Raw genomic sequence first — 21,042 nt, 5'->3', positions numbered from 1 at the left:
GATTATTTATGTATAAAACCTAGTACATGGACCAGTGCGGGTTATGTGCAGGAAGACACCAGAAATACCTGCACAGCTCCAATTTTACCTGCACTAACCTGCATATATGCAGGTGGTATTTCGAGCCTTGGATGGCCTTCGCAGCTGCAAATGTTTCATGACCAGGGACACACTGAAATCCCTCGGCATGTAGTCCTGCATGATGTATAGGCATTATAGGCTTAGGGAACATGCGGAGTGGCCTTCACAGATGTATGACTGGACATGCGTCTTCCTTCCATGGATACGGGAGGATTCGGAAAATGGGGACCTCTGAGATTGGGGTCAGGGAACCCCGGATCATGACTCAATATCTCTGCAGTCCAGGGCCCGAAAGGTGTGCTGAAAATCGACCTTGACAGGCCATGTTGTCACGTTTAACAAATCCCTTCTTTTCTATGCTTAGACACACAAAGAAATTCCATGCATTACCATTCATCAAGGCTACAAACCATGGATTTTATCAAAAGACTCTTTTTATATTATGGCAAATTGTGCCAGTTTTACAGATATCAGTGTCTTTAAAATTTCAAATTGTCCTTTTATGACTTAAGTCCTATAGATTTCCAACTGACGCAAAGAACTCAAACCAAACAAAGGCGCATGTCAGAGATTGGGGTCCGGGAAGGCTTTATGACTCAATATCTCGGCAGTCCAGGGCCCTAAAGGTGTGCTGAAAATCGACCTTGACAGGCAATGTTGTCACATTTAACAAATCCCTTCTTTTCTATGCTTACATTCACAAAAGACTTCTTATCATAGCTATTGGCCAAGGATTCTAGTAATGTCCTTTTGATATTATGACAGATTGTGGCTGTTATAACAATGTAACAGGTAATCAAACGCAACTTGTGGGCATGCCCAACCAGGGTAAAATCCCTTGCATACACGTCACTAGTAAGACCTAACCTTGAGTATGCCGCTACAGTATGGGACCCGTATACAAAGAAAGACAAAGATAAACTTGAAAGGGTACAGAACCAAGCTGCCCGATTCTGCACAAACAACTATAACAGGGATTCTAGTGTTACCAAAATGAAAACAGATTTGCAGTGGATGTCACTTGAAGATAGAAGGAAAATGTCCAGACTTTCCATGATGTACAAAATGACCAATAAACTGGTGGACGTACCAACTGATAAGTATCTAATACCAGCTCAAAAAAGAACAAGAAACAGTCATGCATTCAAATACCAGAGTTACCAACCTAGGATTGATGTGTTCAAAAATTCGTACTTTCCCAGAACTATCGTAGACTGGAATTTGTTATCACCAAGTACAGTAGGGGCATCTTCTCTAGGTAGTTTTAAAGAACGCTTGCAAATAGATGTGCAAAATGTAGGTGTAATGAGTCGTTCAGTGTAATATAACCAGCTGCTGCCGCGCCGCGTGCCTGCAAAGCTGGTGTGTTACGCCAAACGGCGGTTATACCGGCTATATAGATACAGATACAGGTAAAAAAATCTTCAAATTGGTCCTTTTCTCACAAAGTCCAAGAGATTTCCAACTCATACAAAGAATGGTAAGTCTGAAATTGTTTTCCCCAACGTCAAAGTCATGGCCACAAACAGATAAAAGGGCCAGTCAGAGATTGGGGTCAAAGCAGCTTAAAGTTTGTTCACGATTTGATATCTCGGCAGTCCAGGGCCCTAAAGTTGTGCCGAAAATTGACCCTGACAGGCAATGTTGTCACGTTTAACAAATCCCTTCTTTCCTTTGCTTAGACACACAAAGAAATTCCATGGATTACCATTTGTCATGGCTACAGGCCAAGGATTTTATCAAATGCCTCTTTTGATATTATGATGAATTATTGTGGGTGTAACAGATATCAGTGTCTTTAGAATTTCAAATTGTCCTTTTCTGACAACGTCCCAGAGATTTCCAAGTCACAGAAAGAACTCGAAGAATGGTTGGTCTAAAATTGTTTTTCCCAAACTCAAAGTCATGGCCACAAACAAATAAAGGGGCCCCTCAGAGACTAGGGTCAAAGCAGCTTTGTTCACAACTCATTATCTTGGCAGTCCAGGGCCCAAAAGGTGTGCCAAAAATCCACTTTGACAGGCAATGTTGTCACATTGAACAAATCCCTTCTTTTCTATGCAACAAAAGATTTTTCTTATTATGGCTACTGGGCAAGGATTTTGATAAATGCCTTAAGTTTTTGATATCATGATGGATTGTGTGCCGAAAATCTACTTTGACAGACAATGTTGTCACATTTACAAATCCCCTTTTTCTATGCTACAGATTCTGAAGCTTTCCTTGGTATGGCTACTGGCCATGGATCTAAATAATGCCTTCTTGATATTACGATAGATTGTGGCTGTTATAGCAATGTAATCTTCAAATTGGTCCTTTTTTCACAAAGTCCAAGAGATTTTCATCTCACACAAAGAAAGGTTTCTCTGAAATTGCCACTGGCCAAGGATTTCAATAATGCCTTTTTGACATTTTGATGGATTGTGGCTGTCATAGCAAAGTTATCTTCACAAAGTCATTTCAAGACATTTTCAACTCACGACTTAATATCACAGCATTCTTGGGCCCTAAAGTTGAAGTCAATTGGCCACAAACCGAAAAAGGGGCCCATCCACCTACAGTCTACATTCATCCTCTTTTAGGTCCCAACTTTGCAACTTTCCAACTTTGCAAGTTCATGTTACAGACACAATATCTGGCAGATATGTTACTTAGTAATACCTGTATCTGCATTCTGTATTTCTATACATACCTAGCATTTCATTCATTTTGTTTATTTGTTTTACCAGAGTTATGTAGAAATTCGAGGGGCGAGTAAGAACAGAAAGAAACAACACCCAGACTCCCGGGATTCGAACCCGCGCCGAACCCGGGCAGCCGGATCACAAATCCAACGTGCTAACCACAACACCAAAAGCTCAAGAGCTGTTGGTGTGGTCGGTTTGGCAGCGCTAGAACCCCACTGTTACAGTTACATTGCTCAGGCTTCAGCCTGTTTTTCAGGAACTGCCTTTGGCATAACACATCAGCTTCCTAGGCACGTAGAAACTCATGATGAAATCAAGCTGGCCTTGGCTGTCAGTCTTCTTTTAGAGTCAAAACAAGAAAATTGATTTATCCTTGCCAGTGTCACGGACTAATCAAAAGGCACTGAGAGGTTCAAACATCTTTTGAAATAGCATATCATTATGCCCAAGTGCTGCCCAACCATGTCTGCCCTATACCAAAGTACGTATGTCCGTGTAATGACAACATATATATAGTCAAACATGTCGCAGGCAACCACCTGCTGTACATGTCAGAGGACATATTGAACAGTCCTGTCCATTTTTACATGGTTAAGAACCTCTCCTAAGCAACCAACTGTCTTACCCAACCAGCAACCACTTTTATTCCGACTCCAAAAGGGGCATTTACCCTCCACTCAACAAGCAAAATTGATTGACAACAGCTAACGGCCATTCTTAATGATGATTTCTAGTAGCATAGCAACCTTTGGCTAACCTTTTGTTTGAATTTGTTACATCTTGAATATGTTGAAAAGTTGCCCAGAAAATGAAAATAATGAAAAAAGCTATTTTTCCCTTGGTTTTATTCTCATTCTGACCAGGTTTATGATGATACCATCTAATATCTATTATCCAACCAACAAACTTTTCGAGAGCAAACACCTGTCTTCATCAACCATTTTTGACAGGACAGGTTTGACTGTAATTGTTGAGGGTTGACTGCAATTTCTAACAGACAGAATAACCAAGAGGGATCAGTTCTTCTCATCTGTTTGTCCTGGACGAAGTTGATGATGTATGAAATGGAAGTTGACAAGCTGTCATTTCTGTTTAACACACGCTCGTCCACATCGGTCACCCATGGATTTTTAGTGGTCACATAATCCAAATGACAACAAAGGTTATATTATGTTAACGTACGTAATGCATGACATGGCGATGTGATATGCTAGGGATGAAGGAAGAAAGGAAGGAAGGAAGGAAAAAGGGAAGGAAGAAAGGAATGTAGAGAGGCTTGCTTGGTTGGGAGAGAGAGACGTTGGGAGAAAGAGGGAGAGAGAGAGGGAGAGAAGGAGAAAAGAAGGAAGGAAGGGAGGTGGGATTCAAAATCAATCTCTTACCTCAGCTATCTGGTCAAACTTGCCAAACAGCTCGTTGAGTGTCCTGACCAGTTCAGCAGGGGTGCACTCCGAAGCAAGCGTGGTAAAACCTACAATGTCTGCATACAGAATACTGGAATGAAAGAACAAGCTGTCAACGACAAAGTGTTCACTATTGTCTTGAAGTTCACATAACTAGTAAATACCGTAAGATTTTCTACCTTCCCTCTGTAAACTTACAAATGTACAAACATGTAATTGACAAAGCTTACACTCAAGCTACATTCATTGCAGGTTGTTGTACGATTATGATTTTCAAGCAAGCTGTGTCAGAACTATCTGCCGATCAAGATATCCTTTGCAACAATAAGACAAATTTTGCAATACATAAATTTATTAATACAATTATTTCAAAGTATATCATATTTTCAGAATGTGCAGTTCACATAAAAGAAATTAGTAGAAATCTATGAAAAAAGACTAAATCCTCACACTTTCTAATAATTCATTGATACAGTATGTAAGAGCCACAAATTACTGTATAGCATGAAGGAGTGTACTTTTCATAAGTTTTCTACTGTCTCTTATCTTGTTTTCTCAGCTCTTACCTTACATTGAGATGCCTTTTTATATACATGCTGTGAAAACAGGTAGAGGTGCTGTGGTGTAGACTTGTACCCGTCACTCTGCCCATCATTTCTTCCTTCATTTCTTTGGCTAGATGGGCCGGTAACACTGATAATAAAAGTCTCTCCTGAAGAAAATAAAGAAGTGGTTTAGTTGTCGTCATCGTAGTCAAGGACATCATCATCATCAGATAGCCTGACTAAAATCGCGCCCTAGCGGCCGGCCCTAAGAGGGAGGAGGGGGTCATTAAGCCCAGCCCAGCCGGCGAGAGCTTGTGTAAACACAGGCTGCATCATCAGATGAGTTTGTTTAGAATATTTTTGATGAGACATCATGTACAGAATATGAATGATGTACAATATTAAGAACGATCTTGTTAATGCAGCCATTCAAATGGCAACTGTTATTATTTGGTATGCAAATGGTCTAATTTGAATCTCACAGGCATACTACAAACGCCTTTACGTTTTTGGTAATGTAATTTTGCGGGAGGGACAAAATTAGTGTTTGTGGGGGTTTTAAGTTGGTGGTAGTACTACAGTTACATACTGTACAGTTTAAATTTACAATAAAATGTCCAACACAAAAACCAAAAATGTTAAACCACTGCCCAAATTTCAAGGTTTAAAGTACTAAATTTGGCATAAAGCAAATGTGTCATACCAGGTTTTTAGTTCCACTATCAATCAGCATATCTAAATTGAGCTTTCCAGCCTCATAAAGGGATGTTACCCCTTTGAAAGTGCACTTTGTCAAAAATGCCTAGTGAAACAAGTTGGCAAAGCTAAGTGTACGCAAGTAACCTCTATGTCAGAAGCAATAAAGTAGACATAACAGGCCTAACAGGCCTAACAGGGTGAACTCAGCTGGACACCATTAATGTTATTACATTGTGTATCTTAGGACTTAACCAATATATAACTATTTATTACGCCTCGGCATTTGGGCTGTGAGCACACCTGCAGTGCAATTGACGTCATCATCTAGCGAAAGACATCCAACACACTGCAGGGCATTGACATCTACAGTTCATTAGCTTGTTATATAGAATGCCATCTGTGATATATATATATAGAGAGAGAGATACTGTTACAACATTCACTTTGCAGTCATCTCTATAAAGTGATGAATAAGAATGTGCTTTATTGTAAGATGACACGCGGGGGAGGAGGGTCAAAATAACTTGATATATGGAATTGGAGATTGATATTGGTGTCAGAGTCAATCCCCCCTCAACTTGTTCAGTGGAATAACTTCAAAACATATTTCTTCCTGGTGTAGAATGTAATATTCGAAATTCAAAACAGTCAAGGTGGAGGGTATTCAAAGTCAGCTTTTGAAGGTCGTTGTGTTATGGAGCATCGACCCAATTTTGTCATTTTGCCAATGAGTGATGTCCAACTGGGGAATGGAAATTGATTTACGCGTTGCTGTGATAAAATGGCGTGTAATTTCTGCTCTGACGTGGCTCCGGATCAACGGAGAGCCGCAAAAGTTTCCCCATCAAGGTCAAACAACACATTGAATCAAATGGCATTTGTATCTTCATTTCTCAAGATTACTTGGCAAGTTGAGGGTGTGGTCACATGCATCGTTCGATTGGTGTACAATCATCAACTCAGGGCAATTTTTGTACAGCCATGCACGTGTCCTGCAACATTCAGCTGTCTTGCTTATGTTTTTGCCCCTTGTCAGTGGTTTGTTCTGTCACAACCTGCTTTAAAAATTGTGCAACAGTCGCATGATGTATGTCTTCTTCTTTCTCTTTTTCTTCACCTGACGGCAGAGGAGTGACTCTACAAGCCTTTCTCCTTTTAGTATGTCCAAAAAATGTCTTTAGTAATAGTTCTTGCTCCATCACCTCAGGCGACCCCCTTCTCGAGTAGTCTCTTCATAGACCATGTATTTGGGCCATTCTTTTTTTGTAGGCACTCCATCTCAATGGTGTTGATGATATCAGCCTTGGTAAGGGTGACATTATGTCAGTTCAACATGATAGTTGGCCACTTCACTATTATATAATAGTAAATGCCTTCAATACAAACGACGTATGTAACTGTGCCCTTACAAGTTGAGTGGGCAATTGGGTCAAAAGGGGGAATTCGTTTATCACCGAGAGTTGGGCAGTTGAGCAGTTTGTGGGACGGTAATTTCAAACCTCTTATTGATTTATCGTGAATGAGACAAGGTTGTGGCCAAGTATCTTGCTGCTTTGGTGGAGCATGGTTTATGGGTATGGGGTGAGTTATAAGTGGTCTGCCACGATTCTCTGTGGCAAGGAAGGCTGCTAACCTCCACATCACAAAAAATACTTATCAACTAGACCCACTCTTCTGATTGTGAAAGTGATGTGTGCTGAGCCTGAAGGTCTTTACGAAACTCATAATTAGCCCAACTCGATTGTAGTACAATATCAATGATTTAGGGTAGCTCTTATTGTTCTAGAAATTAGAATGTCAAATTTCATTCTAATCTATATTCATAATCTGCATATGTACTATGTTTAATACTTGTTTTAGTAATTAGGATGATAAGTTTATTTCTTCTTCTTCCAAAGACCAGAAAATACAGTACTAGTATATAAATCTTTTGTATTGGAAGAAAGATGAAACATAATACTACACAGAGAATTTTTTGTGACGTCATATTTCCTGACCTGTTGTTCTCGCTCCTTCTCTAATTTGATGCGGGACTCGATGCAGTGCCGTGTGTCCAGGAAGGTCCTTCTGTGAGCGATGTCTACAAAGTACTTGTGGTACATCCCTGCCAGGTTCACACTCAGGAGGATGACGACATTTGCTACAAACTGAAAAAAAAACGTAGATTGAAGAAAAACTTGATAATCATCTTGGAAATTTACATGTTCTCAACAGTACTGTTTTCAGCACCATGGAGAGGTACAGTAGCCTGGGTACCATACTGATAGTAGTTCGCTCCGGCGTTCATTATATACTATATACAGTCACTTCTCGCTCTGACATTCACTATACACTATATATATTGCTTCTCTGCTGTTCCGTCTGGAAACCCGGACCATCTTAACGTCTGGAATTGCCCAAATTTTGGACGTAGGTGTGTCCGTACAGATGAGCGAATTATGGAATGGTTTCAAGCGATCCTTCAAACAGGCATTCCAACACTGGACAAGCCCTCCTGTTTTGCGAGAGGGCCTGTTGTCATCGAATGAGACTCAGTGCTTTAATTCCTTGATTCACTCATTAACTGATGTTACCACCAAACAGTTTAGATGCGCAGGTCTCCAGACGGATAGCAGAAGCGAACATAGGAGCGAAATAGCATCCAGATGGTACCCAGGCTAGAGGTACACGGTTTAGTCATATTCGAAGCTGAAGGGCTAATATCAACATTGACTGATGAAGGCATCAATATACAATATATGCCCAATGGCCTTGTTCCTGTGAAAATGATCCACAACAGTTTTCTAATGATCTCTCAACAATCTTCCAATGTTCCAATAATCACATAATAATGATTCTCATTTTTTTTCTTGCCAAGCAGTGTCATATCTGTGAAAAAATGAAAGCCTGATCAGAGAGCAAAAGTCCAAGTGACCATCCCACCTGTGTGGCTGAGAACGTGTTGTCCAGTATGGAGATTGTGAGAGCAGGGACTTTCAATGATCTTTCAATGGTCTCTCAATAGTTTCCAATAATCATAATGGCCAGCGATTCTCATTTTCCCAACAGTGTCATTCCTGTAAAAAAAACCTGAGGTCTGATATGAGAGCAAAAGTCCAAGTGACCATCCCACCTGTGTGGCTGAGAACGTGTTGTCCAGTATGGAGATTGTGAGAGCAGGGACGAGGTATGACAGGCAGGTTAGCACGCCGACGATGACGGCGTATCTTCTGCTGAACGGCAGCATCGTGTAGGACACCAGCGTAATGATGAAGAAGTACCCCACATCATTGTAGGGTAGCTTCATGTGTCTGGGGGAATTAACAAGGGCTTCTATAAATAAATTGTGTTGTACATTGAAGAAAGTTAGTGTTGCCTACATTTGCTGAATGGCAGCATCGTATAGGACACCAGCGTAATGATGAAGAAGTACCCCACATCATTGTAGGGTAGTTTCATGTGTCTGGGGGACAACAAGGATTTCTATTGATAAATTGTGTTGTACATTGAAGAGAGTTAGTGTTGCCTACATTTGCTGAATGGCAGCATCGTGTAGGACACCAGCGTAATGATGAAGAAGTACCCCACATCATTGTAGGGTAGTTTCATGTGTCTAGGGGAATTAACAAGGGCTTCTATAAATAAATTGTGTTGTACATTGAAGAGAGTTAGTGTTGCCTACATTTTCTTTGCAGCATGGTGTAGGACACCAACGTAATGATGAAGAAGTACCCCACGTCGTTGTAGGGTAGCTTCGTGTGCCTGCGGGATAACAAGGGTTTCTATTGATAAATTGTGTATCCATATTCTAAGTCTAAAAGACGATATCTCTTACTGTGTTTAATGTGCTGTATGCTACTCACTAGTGAATAGCAGTAAGTAGCATGAAGTATTTGTGAATAACAGTGCCTTATTATATTAGTCCAAGGCCAACTTTAAATTGTAGGGTAGCTTCATGTGTGGGATAACAAGGGTTTCTATCAAGTTGATAAATTGTCATCATCATCATTCCAGGAGGCAATATCCATAATAATCCTGTCACATTGCACAAAAATCCTTACATGACATTTTTGGCAGCAATACATCTGGTGTTTTCTTAATCAGCACACAATTTTTAGTGATCGTTGGCATAATTTAGGAGTCGCCTGATATTTGCCCTGTACGGAAACTTGTTCTTAACACCAGCGACTAAACTTTCAGGTTGCAGAGCCTTGAAGTGTCAGGCGTAGAAGAGACCGACTTATTGATCATTTGTCGCAAATCAGATGACGAGCACAATGTGACAGGTATTACTGTGTATAATGTGCTGTATATAGACCAGGCTTTTAGCCAGGCATGCGTCAACGCATCCAGACAACACGCTTTTCTTGCAATAACAAGAAATTTGACGCTCTGGACGCCCTTACACTGGGGAGTAAAACCTCTGACAAGTATGAAATCTGATTGACCAGGGATGCTACCAGGTCATCTGTGGTGACCTCTATAACAGTATTTTTACCTTTTAGGATACCTTAGAATGCACTACTCTAATTTAAAATCATTAAAAACTCTGCACCATGGAAGGTGGATGCCCCCGGACCCCTCGACAATAGTCACTTACCGCAACTCACCAATAAATTTGGACTCCCTATAATAAAATCCTAGCTAAAAGCCTGATATAGACAGTATGCTACTCACTAGTGACAAGTTGTACAACAGAGGTTATATCCTTCTTTTCTGACACTTGTGTGAAGAATATGCTGTATACTACTCACTAGTGAATAACAGTGTCTCAGTCTATGGCTTGTTTTAAAGTCATACAACAGAGGCTTTAGCATTTTGGTAGAATTCCAATGTCTCCTTTGGGAGAATTCCACATTCTCCTTAATTCAAATCTAAGCTATAAAGTAACCTATCAATATACACTGAAGAAAGTTAGTGTTGCCAACATTTGTATTCATGCAAGATCGAAATTCATTTCGAAATATGAAAGAAAAGTCATGGTTCACTTCGTGGCTTTTGTCACGCACCAAAGCCCACGAGAAAAGAGCAATGAACTCCCTTCTGATTTCAGTTAGTACTTTGTTCCATGCCCCAGTGATCAGTCCTACTTATATAACAAACCTGTGTTACCCTGGGTCTCATTTAAAATCACTTGGTCGAGACCCGTTGGAAGCACTCCCAGAAAAGCAATTTCCTTTCATGGGAAATTCAGTCTCCGAGAAATTTGAAGGTACTTCTTTTTACAATACCCTGGGACAGCTGTTATCATTCTCTCATCATCTTATTATTCTCTAGAGTTGGTTAAGTGAAGAAGTACACCGCCTGGAAACAGAATCTGGCAACTTAATAGACTTAGGCAAAGGTAGTTAAAGTAGTCTCCAATGTCTACATCCACAAAATATATAAAAAAGCGTTTCTATTTTCAGCACCATGACCTATACCTAGAATCCTTCAGTTCCTGTGGGAAATTGCTGGGTATCTTGGCAGTACAGCCTTCTAGGTGCCTTTGGCCCACGAGGGTACCTAAATGAGTCGTGATATGTTCACCCTGACAAAGTTAAGTTTTGTTTGATTCTGATACAAATTGGACTGACTGCAGCATTGGTTTATTACCATACCCTTTAGTCCTATCTTGTTCTTCTCTTAATGTTAGAGGAGTGAACCTGGAAGCCACCAAAGTCTTCCTCCCTCTAGCATGTCCAATGATGTCTTTAGTCCAATAGGTATGAGAATACCCATCAACACGCAAGGACAACACATACACACCTTCGTGAGAACATGAACCCGAGTTTATGTCCTGAAGTGATTGGTCATCAGTATGGATACTGAAGAAGGCAAAGTTGATCCTTGTATACCTCTGTGTTGGAAGAAAGTTTAGCGTTGTACTATGACTACTACCAACACAGATGAGCTTCCAATGATGGTTAAAGAAGCCCACCTACCCTTGTGTGAATCCAAGCCTGCTGCCCAGCAGCAGCCAGATAAAGAGTGACACCAGCATGATGAAGTTGTGCAAACCTGCCAGGTTAACCATCTACTACCTACAATGTACCTACCTTAAAGTAAACAGCAAACAAAACTACACCTTTGTGAGAACCAGCGTGATGAAGTTGTGGTGTAACCCTGACAGTACGGTATAACCCCGTACGTCGACTACCTAACTAGTAAACAACAAACAAACCTGTACCTTTGTGAGAACATGAAGCCAAGCCCCCCGCCCAGCAGAAGCAGCCAGATGAAGAGAGACACCAGGGTGATGAAGTTGTGCAAACCTGCCAGGTCAACAATCTACTACCTACAATGTACCTACCTTAAAGTAAACAACAAACAAACCTGTACCTTTGTGAAAACATGAACCCGAGCCCCCCTCCCAGCAGGAGCAGCCAGATGAAGAGGGACACCAGCGTGATGAAGTTGTGGTGTAACCCAGACAGTACGGTATAACCCTGTACGTCGACTACCTAACTAGTACCTTAAAGTAAACAACAAACAAACAAACAAACCTGTACCTTTGTGAGAACATGAAGCCAAGCCCCCCGCCCAGCAGAAGCAGCCAGATGAAGAGGGACACCAGCGTGATGAAGTTGTGCAGCAGCCGGGAGAACTGCAGAACCAGGAAGATCCCCAGCAGGATGGCGGCCGTGACCCCGATGATCACGGGAATCTCAAAGTGCTTATCAAAAGACTGGAACACAATCATTAAAGGTGTTATCATATCTGTTTATGGTGCTTTGTTAATACAACAAGCAAAAAAAGTGTGGCAATGAAAAAGCATTGCCATGGCGACGGTAATATTGTTTGACTTTTTTTGTAACGTATTGTATTGTATCTTGACAGAGATGATTGAGGAATTGTATGCTTGGTCACGATGATGTTCCGGACTGTATGTGCTAGTGTCGTAGTGTCGCGATACGTTGGCTTAATGTGCTGTGTAGTATGATGTTGATACACAAGTTAAGTATTATCATTAAGAAATATCAATACAATTAAACGACGTTAAAATTAGAAAGATTATTTCAAACATGCTACATGTTACATTGATATTTTGCAATAATCTGCGCCTGGCCAGATAAGTGTTGGATTTTGCGTAATCCATTTTATGGCAGCGGTTCCAAGGAATCAAGGCATCTGGCCAATGCTGCAATGTTGATGTAGGTATATGAATAAGCCATTCTATAACATCTGCTCAAAGATCAAGAGCTAAACGACCTTCTGTGGCATACAGGGAGATAGAAAGATACAACCAAGTTACGGTAGGTTGGTACTTGCGGGTAAAAACTTCTCGGTTCAGTTGAAATACAGGTCAAAGATATGTGCGTTTCGTGGATCTTTTTCCCTAGGAGCCAGACGGGATCGAGCCTGGTTACCACACCACAGCCCGATCTCAGTATCTATCGTGCAGGGGTCTGGCAGGATGACTGTAGAATGGCTCTCCAATGCCCTTGGTCAGAGAGAGGAGAACCTAGGATTGATAACCACCCCAGGTAGCCAGCTACAACACACCACAGTTGGTCAGCAGGCTATTGTAGTAGCGAATCAGGGACTAGATATGGCTCAAGGGTGTATTGAGCTATTTTTCAAAATAACAACAGAACTTTGAGGCTGGAACTTTGTAAGGTCCACCTGCCCATTCCCCGAAAAGGGTAGCGATATCTCCTTCGGGTTAAACTCCCCCGGAGCGCTAATGTGAGATCGGCGGGCTAACTGGCTTGGTTCCCCGAACTAAACTCGCTAGCTACCCGGTCCTGTCTGGCTCCCAGGGTATGGATCTTGAAACGTGCTAACTGTGATTAAAACGCAAACGGACACTCCTTCGTCGGGATTTTCCTATTTTGGAATACTCCCCGTGGAAGTAGGGCATGATCATGATACAGAAGCCACTCTTCATGCCGTCTTAGTTTTGTTCCGTGCTACTTATTTTTCTCTGACGACCTGTTCGATGTGTGCCCTGGTGGTTTGTGACCTAGACGAGAGTCCTGCCTGTCGCAGTTTCGGGCAATCTGGAAAAAAATTCGGGGGGGGGGGGGCTTTTACGTCTGCCCTCTAAAGCTACCCTCAAACGGGGCGAAGGATTTCTTATCCCGAACTTTATTCTTTATCCAAAAAAAGGACTTCCGGGCCCTTGTCCCAAGAATTTTGCTAGCTTTTTTTCCAATACGTCAACGTTTTCGTGCAGCGACCTAGCGATGAACGTTTTGGAGGCCCAGAAGTATAGTGAGGTCGGGTTTACGTCAATCTGAAGGGTTACTTCCTATGCCGGGACACGTGTTCGTCGGGCCCATGCCGGCCACGGGGTGCCATCTCCCCGCTTGCCGCTTGGTGACGTGGGTGGCCGGGGCCCTTTAATATCGGAAGCTGGGCGCTCCAGGGAGAACATGAGATGGGGCATCTTAGTTTAAGGTTATGTCAGGAGGAGGAAGAGACATGTCATCCTTTTGGGTAAGCGTGATTATCGTCGCGATGGTTCTGCTCTGTTCTGTGAGTGTGAGTGGTTCTGTTCCAATGATCAGTGGCGGTTTGTTTACATCTCCGTGAAGGGGGGGGGAGCGATTATGTGGTACTTATTTCCTCGAGGCCCTCCTTCATGGATGCCTTTGGTTATCAGTAACGCATTTATTCTGATCAGAACAAACACAGAAACGCTAAACCATGTGTATAACGGTGGGGCACTACATCCTCTAATCACACCTCGTTGTGACTAGGACGTCCTCTCTTACTTGTCTAACATTTCTTCATAACATTTACGTCTTTCCAAATTATGCCTAACAACAGTTATGGGAAGACCAGTATAGGATTCCATAAGAAATGAACCGTTAAACGCTGTTATGTGACTTTTGACCTTATGAAATACAACACGGCTGATCTCATTGACCATATTTCACCTTGAATTAAGTTAAACAATTATAACCGTCCACAATGCCCCATCTGCAAGACCGAGCTGAAGTTAGCAGCCCATTTACCAGCACCAGTTGTGGCACGTAGACACCACGCACTTGCAGTTGCACGTACGGCGGTTTGTACCCTTAGCTTTAAAATGGTTAGACCAGTCCTGCTATGTATCTCAAGAACATCTTGATGTTTGAGTCTACACGACATGAAGAGTGTATTCATGTTTACTGTACTATACCTTGGACATTTTGTATCAAACACCCTAAGGGACCGTACGGCATTTAGCGAGGGGGGAGGGCCGGTCGCCAGGGGGGGGAGGGCCAAGCAAAAAAATATTTTGCCAGGGGGAGGGCCTAGCAAATTTTTTTTTACTCGGGGGGAGGGCCAAGCAAAAAAAAGTAGCTTGGTCTGCCAGCAAAATATGTCCCTTAAAATCCAAGAAACGGCGTTTCAGAGGGTCAAGATTTCAAAATTTTTCTGGACCTCTGCAAGGGATCGCCCGAGGTTGGCGCTCGGGATACAGTGAAAATGCGAAAGGGAGGGGGCGGGGCTTATGCATGACGCCCTCGAAAACCTTCTTCATGCACAGAAATGTTATTAAACTCTAGATTAGTCTGCCAGCAAAATTTACCACTGTCTTATTGCCCTCAAAATGTAAGAAATGGCGTTTCAGCACTCAAGGGTAAAAACATGTATTTGCAAATTTCCCTGGATCCCTTTTGACGTAACCGGCCTCGCGCCTTTGATGACCGACATCGTGACAATGTGTTTGGGGGGATCTAATTTTGTATTTCTAAATTGAAATGCTATTAAAGTTAGCTTTGTTTGTCAGCAAAATATCTCCTCAAACTGAAGGAAATAGCTTTTAAGAGGGTCAAGATTTCAAAATTTTCCCGGACCTACCTTGCGATTCTTCGTGCCTTTGGCGCCGAACATGGTGTTCGGAACGTCGTTCTCAAAAACTTGAAACCCTCGTATTTTTTGTTCATAGAAATGTCATCTAACCAGCAAATTTTCCCATAAAAAAGCAATGCAGGAAATCGTGGCAAAAAAAGCGTGGCATTTCTAAAAGATCTCCTGCAAGTCTGCGGTCTCACGCCCGCCGGCGGCTAGAGAGAGGCGACCGGTCTTACCCCGCCGTGGGAAAATCAGCGTCACGCGTCGGCGCCCCCCCTCCCCACTACAGTTTTGGAAGTCGAATCGTGCTGTCGTTTTAATTTTCATTTTTTTCCCCCGATTTACCGTAAGTTATTACCACCACAGAACCAAGAAAAAGTCCAAAATATATGTAAATTGAAAATAGTTTCCGTCAAGCCGCTCAGGCCCGCGAGCTTGCAATACGTAAATTTATTTAGGGAGCGGGGCGCGCGCCGCTTCGTCGCGCAAATCTACTAGAAATCCAGGTACAAATGCTTTTTAGGTGTTGTTTTAATATCAAAACAATGAAATAGCTTCTATAAAGCAAATATTTATGCCTCTATGAAGCAGATATTTATCCCTCTATTTAGCAGATATTTTGAGCCATTCTGTTTTCCTTTTTGCATTTTGCCGCCTTAGCGGCAAAATGCTCTGAGGCCAGAATAGTCGCCGTTGTGATGTTGAGATGAACGGACCTGTTCAATCCATGCCAAACATTTTTAAACCTGTTAAAACAGGCATTTTTCCAACATGTTTGCACTGGCGCAGTGGTTAAAGTTTACGCATTCTAAACCAATGCACCCGGTTCGAATCCGGGGAGGTAGATTTTTTCTTTTTCTTTTTTACATCCATTAAAATACTAATTTTTACATCCATTTGGCCACACCAATTTATTTCTTTGGTTAACGGATTCGCCGCTTCGTTTTTTTGCCGAATAGAAATAAAAATTAAAAAAAAAACTTAAAAGTGCCCCGCAACAGAGCTCACTCAAAAACAGGCAGTGTAGTGAAATTTGCTGCAGTTCACGCAAATTTTAACAGGTGGCGTCTAGATCTAGATTCAGGCACATATGTGAATCTCTCCATGCGCCAATATCAGGTTTAGTTACTCTGTTCTATTTATATGACATTCTAATAACTAGAAAAAAACGTTCACACACGCAAACATTGGCAAAATGCCAGCTTTTTTAAAAGCACTTGTTTTACTAGGGGTGAGAGATCTGCTTCTCGATGAAAATCATGAAAAAGTATGACGCAAAGCACATTTCCAAATGCGGGAGCGCAGTGCTTTATTGCCGTCTTGAATATTTTTTTCAAAGTTGATAGGAGGGGGGAGGGCCAAGCAAAAATATTTTGTCTTGGGGGGAGGGCCTAGCAAAAAAAAATTTACCTGGGGGGAGGGCCATGCAAAAATTTTTTGACCCGACCCTCTGGCGACCGGCCCTCCCCCCTCACTAAACGCCGTACGGTCCCTAAGGTGCAGCAAGGTATCTTTAAGCTATACTACGTAATGTTTGGACAATACAGTATGTTTTTGTTGGGTTTCGCCTGCGTGCCTGCCTTGATCAGGCGGTCCAGGGCGCGACTCATCTTTAAGGGATATACATGAATGTTGTGATCGAGGCACACCTCTCGTAGCTTTCTTAGCCCGGCTTGCACCGAATGGTCCTACAACATAGAAATAAAAGGAAAAAGGGGAAAATTTGTCATAACATGCCGGACTCAGTCCTGCCTGGGGCTAATAAGTCGTGTATGTGTAGAGAGTCGTGAGCATGACAGGCCCATTTGTCACACCGACTCAAAGGGTGACTACCACATTCCAAACCAAAGATACTGTAAGTCGACAACGCATGAAGAGTGTGTTCATGTTTACTATGCACTTGGGGCAGTTTGTATCAAACACCTTAAGGTGCAGCAAAGTATCTTTAGAAAGTATGTTTCTGTTGGGTACGACAAAATAATGTAATGGAATATACATTCAAAAGCAAATAACAGTAAAGATCACGGCGCTGCAATCCATGAAGATCGAGCTGGTCCAAAAGTAACCTGGAATCCAGTCTACCGTGGATTGGCCAGGCTAACTTCGTCTTTCCACCACCGGGGTCACATACAATGAAAGCAGACGAAAAAACAAAATAGTGCAATTTGGTGAAATTTCACCACATTCGCAGGCGTGCCTCTATTGTCTCTCACCGGACGTTTGTATCAACAAGAAACCTCCTTTGTATATTAAAATGTATCTGTCTCGTGATATGTTCTGTTACTTCCCACTTGTGGCTATGCCTTGTTTGTTCATTCTCAACTTTCTGTAATGATTTCGAGCGCTCATTTGTTAGACATGAAAATGACGTCTAAAATAATACACCTGGAGCCATAATGAGATCTTCACCTCACGGAGACTCATGATCAGCATAGAAAACTTAGTTTCTACGTGTTGTCGGGCGTGTACGGGGGTTGAAGTCTGTAATCATTACTGCTTTTGTTGGGTGTTTGGTCTGTGAACGTTGCGATATCAAAATTCCGCCGTTACCTATTAAAACAATCAAGGATAAAACCTCCTTGTTACAAATGTGGCCTTACAAGAGGGTGGTAGAATGCCTCGCGGGAGGTATTAATTCACACCATGTCGTATAACAGTTCTCTCGATGGCGATTAATCTATATGCAAAACGAATGGCCTTCTGCTGTTAGGCCGACAAAAGATCTCTCAACGTTATGACACCGGCCTTTTCCTTTGATAGCGATATGTGATGTGTCGCGTGATTGCATACCAAAGTAAGTTCTCACTGTAGCCGCCCTCGGGGACCCCAGCAAACTCCTCGGGTGGGCGGAGCAGTACCAAATCCACATAGTCAGGCCACTCCCATGATCTAACTGACTTAGAACATGGCCATCTTTCCGAAGCAAAATACACTGTTATAGTCACTAGAAACATGTAGTTTGTTTTCCTAGCAAGCGAACAGACAGGCTACATTCTTCTATTTCTCATTCATGAACCTGGTGATGGCGCCTCACACCTTTCCCCATGAGGCTTGTGTGAAATTCATGTCAGGTTTTACAACACTTTTTTGCACCACAATGCCATTGTTTTTGGGTGAATGTCAGATCAAGGAGATCAGATTGATCCCAGTTCTCAACCTGACCTCAAATGAGTAGGACGTGGCATCTCTTGAAGGCCAATTTCTCGAGTATGTTCAGCCGTTTTCACAGTATGTACAGGCGAGTTCCGTACGCGTACACAGCCCGAGTTCCAGCTGAGTTCCAGCTGAGTTCCAGCTGAGTTCCAGCTGAGTTCCAGCTCGAGCTGGCGGACGTTTTGCTGCAGCATATTGGCATCTCTGCCGAACTGTTTTGTAGTTTTGATACTGACCAATTCCTGCCAGACAGACCAGCCAAATTATGTCGCTGCCCCCTCCCCCATTTCATTCACCCTGCTGGAGTAACCGTCCTGACGAGCTGTCCTGTTCCCAGTTCGACCCGTTCCTGGTAGACCACATCTTCCTCCATTTTAGTTTGTTTCTCTTTTAAAGTTTTATGGAAGTATTGATCGTATACCACATGTTTGCTTCATTTTTATCAATTTAACGCGCATGCTTTTATGTAGCATCTCTACTTTTAAAGTTTTTCTTTACTATCTTGAGAACCTGTTCCCTAGCTTGATGTAACCGTTGCCAAGGCGGTTATATTTTTCATGTATTTGATGTAACTAGCTAGATAATGCTGTTCGTACGTTTTCTTGTTACAAGAAACTCTTTATTATTGCCTTGTTCGCTTTCTGACTTTTCCTTTCTGAATTTCCTTTGTTCATGTTATGAATAAAGATGTTCAGTAACAAAGGTTGATTTGCTGTTTCCCTTTTTGTTAATTCTTTAAGTGCTTTTATTTGCATGAGAAAGGTGGGCGTCTCCAACTTAGTCAATTTATTCGTTGGTTGGTACACCCCTACCCCTAGGGAGACCATTCAGTTGAATGGTGGGCGTCTCCAACTTAGTCAATTTATTCGTTACTTAGTACACCCCTACCCCTAGGGACGCCATACTATGTGGATTTAGTCACAAGAAATACTCGCTCCTGATTGGCTGAGGAAAGATGGCCATGTTCTAAGACCATGGTGACGAATTCTTTTAGCGGATGAATACAATAGAGAGATGCCAGCCAGTCTATACATATTCTGAATACTGGATGTGATTTAGTTTTCTTCTGATATAACGGCAACTGGAAATACAGACGGGATCCCGTTCTTGTATACGCGAACGTCTAACACGTCTGCAGGGACACCACCCAGGGAAGTTACCGGATAGGACATGGGTTAAAATCCCTGCTAACTATCAACACTAATGGTTATCAAAAGATTTTGAGCGTTCTGTTTAAGTATCTCAAATGTAAAAGTACAAAAACTTTCCAAATCCCCGGGAAATAAGCGAATGTGCATGTTGTCACCCGCAGATTTTTCATGCGCAACTTTTCACGCGCACAAAACCCCATCACTGTTAGCGTAAAAGTTTACATGTGTAGTCTTGAATTTTCGTGAAAAATGCATAAAAGTTCCGTTGTCGTGGTTTTCTCGGTGTTCGGTCGACATACTATCTATCTGACACAGTGACTAAATTTGTCATATCGCCGGATTCTGAGAATCACCACGATAATTTTTGCCATCTGTTCTACTCTTCGTTCCGTGCACCTTCAGTGCAGTCAAGGCCACTCTGACATTTCATACGTACCCTCTGGCCCCAGCCCTGGTCGTAACTCATTTTCTGTGACAGCTAATTGCAGCAGATTTGGCCAAACATCCTCCCCTGATCTCTGACATCTTTGAACCACAACCAGATTTTTTGCCTCCATGGTCTCGGCTTTAAAAATCTCTAAACCGTGCTCATGTGGTGTCATGCCCCGTGCCTTTTCTTTGCCAAATTGTACCAACCCCCTTCCCCACCGACTCAACTTAAACATTCACGTTAGTGCCAGAGTGAATTGTGAACCTTAATCGTTTTTGCCATGTTTAGGTCAAATCATGAGGTTTTGCTAGATCATTCTACCTATGCACAATGTATTTCTTTCCCGCTATAGTTGCAGCGTGTCAAATGGATACCCTAGTTCTTCTTGTTAAAATGTCAATACATTCGATTGTGGTTGTTACACTTAGACATGTTGGTATGTGTTTAATAGAAGATAAATGTGGCGGAGTGGATACAAACGTGTTTTATTTTGTATCTAATTAGAGCAGTATATACCTCAGAGTAGCAATCCCCATTTAGACACATTTGGGAACAAGAAAATAGGGGGTCAGTAAAACCAGGACTGTTAACGGAAGTTTTTAATTTGAAATGACTCAGTATTTGATGCATGATAAACAAAAATCGACTAAACTATTCGATTATTCACTAGATAGTGGATAAGATGCCTTAAAAAGTTTGAGACGGATTATCAGGGCGAGTTGTTTATACATCGCAAGTTCATTTCGCCGATGTCTTAGAAAATATGGATCGCGACACCATATTCCCATATGTACGGATACATCCCGGACCAATGACAAGCTGAAAGGGAATAGTGTCACTTATTATTGTTAAAAGATTAGATAATATCAGTACGGGCGAAACCCTGCGTATCTCTTCGCACAATGCGCGAGTGGTTTGACCGTCTGGGGACACGGGTACTAGACGCATACAGACAGCGCCTGGCACGTCTGGGCCACATACCGAGCTTCGAGTTAGATACAAAGAGAAGATCCCGTCATTAATTTGCACGGCGGCATCTTGCTCCAATCAGTTGCAGATGCCACCGATACAAAGTGGTACCGGCACTATCAATAGACAATACCGTATAAGCAGTACTCTAGATCCGCCGTTATGGGTTCTTCTAGC

General features: G+C 42.2%; 2 protein-coding genes across 3 annotated transcripts in view; both read right to left on the bottom strand.

The window, feature by feature from the left end:
• LOC118417332 (adenylate cyclase type 2-like) overlaps positions 1-8,790 on the bottom strand; it is a 43,413-nt gene extending 34,623 nt beyond the window's left edge. The window contains exons 1-4 of one of the 2 annotated variants that reach the window (XM_035822870.1): positions 8,528-8,790; positions 7,413-7,562; positions 4,738-4,883; positions 4,151-4,262 (exon numbers count right to left, since the gene is read on the bottom strand). In XM_035822870.1, coding sequence (XP_035678763.1) covers positions 4,151-4,262; positions 4,738-4,883; positions 7,413-7,562; positions 8,528-8,701 — 582 coding nt within the window. In that variant the 5' untranslated portion in view covers positions 8,702-8,790. Of the gene's footprint in view, positions 1-4,150; positions 4,263-4,737; positions 4,884-7,412; positions 7,563-8,337; positions 8,383-8,527 lie in introns of those variants that run through there. The other variant, XM_035822871.1, reaches the window with a different exon arrangement.
• A 272-nt stretch (positions 8,791-9,062) lies between these two features.
• The window catches only part of LOC118417460, a 19,477-nt gene continuing 7,497 nt past the window's right edge, over positions 9,063-21,042 (bottom strand). The window contains exons 4-5 of the mRNA XM_035823024.1: positions 11,886-12,061; positions 9,063-9,156 (exon numbers count right to left, since the gene is read on the bottom strand). Of these exons, the coding sequence (XP_035678917.1) occupies positions 9,063-9,156; positions 11,886-12,061 (270 nt within the window). The remainder of the gene's footprint in view (positions 9,157-11,885; positions 12,062-21,042) is intronic.

This window comes from Branchiostoma floridae, chromosome 6 (assembly GCF_000003815.2).
Source record: "Branchiostoma floridae strain S238N-H82 chromosome 6, Bfl_VNyyK, whole genome shotgun sequence".
NCBI classification, from domain to species: Eukaryota; Metazoa; Chordata; class Leptocardii; order Amphioxiformes; family Branchiostomatidae; genus Branchiostoma; species Branchiostoma floridae.
This window is presented reverse-complemented; position numbering and strand designations above follow the sequence as displayed.